Source organism: Euprymna scolopes, chromosome 10 (assembly GCF_053919585.1).
Source record: "Euprymna scolopes isolate OS-2025 chromosome 10, ASM5391958v1, whole genome shotgun sequence".
Lineage (NCBI taxonomy): Eukaryota > Metazoa > Mollusca > Cephalopoda > Sepiida > Sepiolidae > Euprymna > Euprymna scolopes.
In genome coordinates, this window is record NC_136491.1 from 113,415,110 (window position 1) to 113,421,954 (window position 6,845).

Below are 6,845 nucleotides of genomic sequence, written 5' to 3' on the forward strand. Positions count from 1 at the left end.
TACAACATGGTCATTTTCAAATTCAATGTCAACAAATTGCTTGTCATAAACCGTTTTAATAAATCAAATTTTTTTTATTATATTCATTTTCAATCCTCTCATAATATTCTTCATTATTTAAATACAAAGAGCCTTTCCAACTACCAATTGCTATGGATAATAACATTCTGGATGAGAGTTCATCACTCAAACTCCTTGGCCTAACATTGCCAAGGCTGCTGCTAAGAAAGTAGGCTCTCTTTACCACGCTAGAAAAATACACACACCTCACAGTATCCTATATCTTAAAAAAAAAAAATACCATTCACTCATGCATGGAATATTGTTGCTACATATGGGTTGGTGCATCATCCACTAGTCTTGTGACGATTGAATCGCAAATTGATTTGAATGGGCACTAAAATGACACAGTCTCTTTCTATTGCACAAAGTCCCAAGAGTCTCCAATTTAATAGGTCTCGCACTATTAACCACACTCCAACTCCTGTCCCATTCCTGCAATGTTGCATCCCCGTGCTTGTTTTACAAGTAATTGAATGGAATGTTCTCTGACGATCTCGTAACACTGGTGCTTCCTCAACATAAAACTCCGACTAATGAAACAAGCAGCAAAATCCCACCTCTTCATTGCAGAGATCCCCCAGTGTCAGAGAGTCTTAGCCTTTTACTCTGAAAGTTTCTTTCCTCATACTGCTAGACTTTGGAATTCCCTTTCAAGTCCCTGCTTTCCTGACTGTACTGACATGCAGAAGTTTAAGTGTAACTTGAACAGATATCTCACTGCTCAACTCTCTACTTAGTGTCCTTGTAAACATGGTTCCTAATTCACAATAATTTATGTTTCGGTGGCAATTTGTCTTGTTTGGGGTGAATATGAGTAAAAAAAAAACCATTCTACTGACAATTCATCTCGTTAACATTTATTTTAGGGTGGCTCTTAACCTTGATAACTGGTGACTGCTTAATAAAACCAAAATCTCAAATCAATTTTAGACTTTAACTTGTAACCAACTAAATTATTCTTGTAGCTCAGATGGTTAAAGCAGCTTACAACTGTTTTTCTCCGAGATAAAGATGTCATAAAGTTTGTTTTTGAATAGGAACAATCACATCCTTGGAAGCATTATTTTGTCAGGTTAAAATGAAAACATTAGAAAACCAAGTAATGCTATAAAATTTCTTTTTCTTTTTTTTCTTTTTTTTTTATTAAATGAAAGCTAGAAGATTTTATAATACATATTATACATCCAAATTTGACTTTAATATAATCATTAAGAAGATGAGATAAATTAACTTTCTCTTGTAAAGTAATCACCCCAAAATGAAAGGGGGGGGGGAATAATACGCGTTGAAAGTTTTCTATGATTAGGATGAATTCCATCAATAGTCTCAGAAAATTAAATAAAAATGAGTTTCATTTTTTATTCCAAAAATTCATTTTTATCTTTTCTCTTTTAGATTTTTCAATATGACTGCTCGGATGCTGTCAACTGTTGTACATTCCTATCTGAAAACATTGTTGTTTGTGGAGCGCAAAACGGCAAACTCTCTATCATCGATCTTCGTAATTACAAGTAAGTTTGTTTTCTCCTGTAAAAAAAACTGTATTGTTATAAAATTGAAAAATAATCAACCTTTCTAGCATATTGCAGTTTTTTTCATTCATCTTTAAAAAATGTTGTGTTGCTTATATATATATATATCATCCACAAACTGTTTCGCTGTATCGCAGCTCTTCAATGCAGCTAGACTAGCAACTACCTCAAGCCAGGATTGAAACTTGACCGCCTCAGTGACAGTCGGTGCTTCTGTTACACTATTTGTCTGCAGCTAAGATGGCTATGTGAAATTACAATGTTCAAACATTGTCCAAACACCTAAGCTCCATTTATTTAGACAAAGAGCATGGCATTGTACATTAGTGGCAGTTTATAGGATACTGCAGCAAAATCTGACTCTTCACAAAAAAAAAAATGAAATAGGTAATAAAAAGAAAAGTTGTATATTCAGAGACTCATTAGTTTATTCAGCAACTATTTTTCTTTTTTTCGTTCAAACCAAAGGGAAATCTTCACTTAACTCTGTTTACTTGTGTTTAAAAGTTCATGATATAGTATGTCCATGATATCTATTTCAGTTTTCCATTTAAAATCTTAATACTTGAATAACAAAAAGAAAAATACACAAAAGAATAATTTATTAATCTCAACCACAATGGTTTACATTCATCCATTTTCACTTTTTTTCATTCTCATTCTCTCTTTTTAAATTTTGCCATTCTCATAAAGTTACAATTCACCATATCGTTGTTTAGCATTCTGGTCTTATACATAACTTCTATAGTAATCTCCTTGATATATAGAGCACTGTAAGGGGTGTGCCGAGTAACCTGAATGATTATTATGATTGTTGTTGATATTAGGAAAATACGTATCTGGAATGTTAACACAAACAAGAATGTTAGAACATAAACAATAGAGATGATTTTAGCAATGGTATCAGGCAATCTCAATGTTATGTACACTAATGACGTCATGAGATAGTTTAGAAGACACATGTACAGTTTGAGTTTAGAATCAATCAGGTTGGAAAAGTCGGACAAGTTAGCACAAAAAATATTGTCTCCAGTTTTGGAAGCTGAGAAAAACATGGCTTTAGTATAATGTAGAAATTACATCTTGCAGCTCCAATGGGAACTAACGATCCGTGAATGAAGTTATATAAAAATATGACTTTGATTTGGTGTTTTATTCCATAGACAGCTTTAATTACAGACCAACCAAGAAGAAGGAGGTATGTGTCCCAGCATATGTTATCTACTGCCACATAGTAAATGAACAGTCTTTATATGTGTAACCATTCTCCCACAGCTTGTTACTTAATGAAAAAGAATATTGCAATAATATTAACTGAGTGTATATGTATACGTTATACTCACTAGAAGATAACAGAACCATTTATAATTATGTATGCACATACATTATACATGCAAACATATACACTCATTGTATATACGGCTATAAAACATCCTTAATCACTACATTTTGCTCATTTCTATATGGAATTTTAATTTAAAGGAATTTAAATAATATATATTACTTATATATATTATTAAACTTTTTAATCCCATTAAAAATGGGCAAAATTTATAGCCTGCTTACTTAGAATGAGCACTTTATGCCAAATTGATTGTTAAATGTTGTTAAATTTGTACAAATTTTTGCAGTAAATGCTAATCCTATTAATTCCTAGCTGTGCATCCAAAAGATACCATAATACTTAGTTTGCTGTACCTTATCATAACAAAGGTCCTTACAAATTTTCAACCAGATCAGTCCAGTAGTTTCTGAGAAAAAGTGAAACAGACAGACAGATTAAGAGAAATATGATATTATTAACAGTAAAATACAACATATTCATGTTGACACATTTGATCCTGTTAAATCATCAAAGTTAAGCAATGTTGAGCCTAGTCAGTACTAAAATGGGAATCCCAGGTATTGTTTGTGCTCTCTGCTTATCTCTGCATTCGTTTCCAGTCATTCAGCACTTCTCTTTGCCACTAGAATCAATGAATGCCAATTCAAGAAAGGTGTGTTTGATGATTGTGCAACCCTTGCTTCACAATTGTAGGTGCAGATAGCTTTACAGGGGCCATCCACTCCCAACTCTTGCAATCACACTAGTATCTGCTCCTCTCTGTTCCAATGGTATCACCAAGGTAACAAAACTTCTGGACAACCTTAATAGTCACGCATCCAAAGTATACTTTCTTCACATCTGAGTTCTAATCTGTCTTCATTGTTTTACACTTTTTGCACACAAACGGATTATCATCTTTATTATTATAATTATTTGCTACTAGTTAAACAAAAGAAGAAAACAATGTGGATGTATGATTTTTAAGAACAAACATGCACATACAAAGGTTTATCATCTCAATAATAATAAGAACTATCAGATTGAAAAAGAATTTCAAAAACTACCTAGCGAATATACTCGGTGAACCAAGTGTAAGAGAGATACAAAAAAATTCTGCTTAAAGATTTCTCAAGTAGAATCTCTGAAATTTTTTGTTTTGTTTTATTCACCCTAAACAAGGCACAGTGTCACTAAGTTGTAAGAAGCAACTATTTGGGATCAAATTTGCAGAGACACTATCTAAGGAGTTAAGCAGTATGTAAATATTTGGTTTCTAGTAGGATGCACCATCCCTAGCAAAAACAAAAAGATAAGAAAATTGAAAAAGAAAAATGCATTTTTGGTGAACTAATGAGTCATTGTTTATCAAAGCTCAAAAGCCACTCGAAGATCAGGATCTATTGAAGTTTAGTATTTAAGTTAAAATTAAAGTTTAAAAAAGTAAAATAAGAAAAAGCACATTTTTTTTTAATTAAAAAAGAGTTACGTTCCTTGCTTTTAATAAAGAATAGTGCTGTTACTTCCTGTATCATACATATTTATCTTGAACATATTTTTTTGAAATTGAAAAAAAAAAAAAAAAAATGAATAAATATCTCTTGTGATGTGTACTTTAAATATATTTATTCCAAAAAGATATCATTTTAATCATGATTGGTTTATTCTGTTTATCTGGACATAACCAACAAATCTAATATATAAATGACTATATATCTGTCTCCATATTTTTAAACTCTAGCACCTCCGAAACTAAAAGTCACAGAGCTGTGTTCTATGGGCCTCAAATGATTGGAATTTTTACAGACCATTCTTTTATGGGTCTTTAGTCAGTTAAATTTGTTTTCAAGAGGTCAAAAATGGGTCCAAATTGAAAAATTGTTAAACATTTTGTACATTCATCTTAGTTTATTTTTAATTGGCTTATATGCGTGTTACGTTTGTACAGTGGAAATGTCACCAGCTTTGAATGCTACAGTTTTGGTTTCGATTCTAGCTGATGGCACCTAAATATTTTTTTTTTTTTTTTTTTACTCTTGAAATCATGACTCTATAATAATATATACGAAATCTGGACAAATGAAAATACATTTTAACCTATCTTACGCCCCCTCCCCCTTTAGTTCAACATCGTAAATGAAATGGATTCTTCAAGACATAATAACAAAGAATGAATTTATTAGTAATTCTTTTAGTATGGGACGTAATGTTATTGGAGTAATTATGAATAAGTAGATGATTTAGCATAATGTAATACTGGTAATAGAAATAAAATGATAATTTGGATGATTACAACAAAATAATTATAGCTAATGGCTGAATACTTAGAAAAGTACTTCCAGTCATATGTTTTGAATTTCGTAGATGAGGATTGATAATTCCTACTATTTGGATTATTCAGACTATTGTGTGTTAAGTTTCAAGTTATAAAATTGTAAATACGTAAGTAAAGAATATAATAGTCTCTGTATTATTTGGATTCTTTGGACTATTGTTCTCACAATTTTCACAATGTTTCAGTCAATGTAATCTCCGACCTTCTTCAGGTGTGTCTTGTTGAGCTCAGGAATCTGCACAGAATTTTGAACAACATTCTTTATTTAATCTACAGGGGAAGGAGTAGCATGCTCTTGTTCCATCAGTCATAACCAGGTAGAAGTCCCAAGACATAAAAGATAAAGTACTTGGTAAAATTCAGTTGTGAGTGAAACTCTTCTGATAGTTGATGGTTCAATCCTCAGTGCAGGTAATACTTAGAATACAATTGCAAATTACTTCTCCTTGGTCATGGCTGACAGAATGTTCAAAATTTCATGCAGACTTCTGAGTTTGACAGAAAGATTCCAGAGTTACACAAGATACACCTGAAGAAGGTTAGAGATTTACATTGACTGAAACATTGTGGAAATAACACTCAAGATGAGAACAGAAGTCCGAATAATCTAAATAATATGTACCTCCAGTTTGTAGTAAAATGGTTGTTCACATTTAATGCAATTAGCACCAACCTCCTTTCCACAAACAATTACAATGAACCTTTAAACCACCAATTGTCATGGCCAATGACACTCTTTCGGAGAGTTCAACATCCAAACTCTGACATTCTCAATCAACGCAAGTTGGAGTAAGTATGTAGAAGATATTGCCATGTCTGCTGCAAAGAAGATAAGCTCCCTAGACTGAACTAGCAAACGTCTTACATCTGTTAGTATCTTATATCTCCACAAAGCCATATTCACCCAAGCATGAAGTATTGTTGCCCCCTCTAGGCTATTGCATTAGCCATTAACTCTCAGCTTTAGACAGTGTAAAAAAAAAAACGTTTCTAGCCTAATAGGTCTCTCACTATCTGCAAAGCTCCAGCATCTGTCACATCACCGCAGTGTTACATCCCTCTGCTTCTTTTACAAGTACTTCCACAAAATGTGCTCCAATGACTGCACTTGTACCCATCCTCTAATATAAATACCCTCAAACCATTTGACTAGCAGCAAAATCCCACCCTTTCACTTTAAAGATCTGTAGATGCCAGAAGATTTTCTACTCTGATAGTTTCTTTCCTCAGACTTTGGAATTCTCTCTTTGCTTTTTTTCTGAACCATACAAGCAGGCAAAACTTTAAATGTAATGTGGACAAACATCTTGCTTTCAAGCTACCCATTCAGGTAGCCCTCCTATAAATCTGGCTCCTATCACAGTAGTTCCTTACCCTTCAGTGGTAATATACCTTGTTTAGAAAAGGGGTGAATGAAGCAATAAATAAAGCTACTGTATTTGTTTTAATTGCAGAGTAAACAGCTTTTTAGTCGCCGACTTTGCATGAACGGATTTTATAGTTGCATAATTTGTATTGTAAATATTTTGGGTGCTTGTTAGGCTATAAGCTTCTTTCTTAGAAGTGCATGCCAGTGGAACTCTCTTCCGTC

At 32.8% G+C, this 6,845-nt stretch overlaps 1 protein-coding gene across 1 annotated transcript in view; it reads left to right on the forward strand.

The window, feature by feature from the left end:
- Positions 1-6,845, forward strand: part of LOC145286226 (proteasomal ATPase-associated factor 1-like) — a 55,779-nt gene that overhangs the window by 44,668 nt on the left and 4,266 nt on the right. Inside the window, exon 9 of the mRNA XM_080135041.1 lies at positions 1,459-1,574. Within this exon, the coding sequence (XP_079991167.1) occupies positions 1,459-1,574 (116 nt within the window). The remainder of the gene's footprint in view (positions 1-1,458; positions 1,575-6,845) is intronic.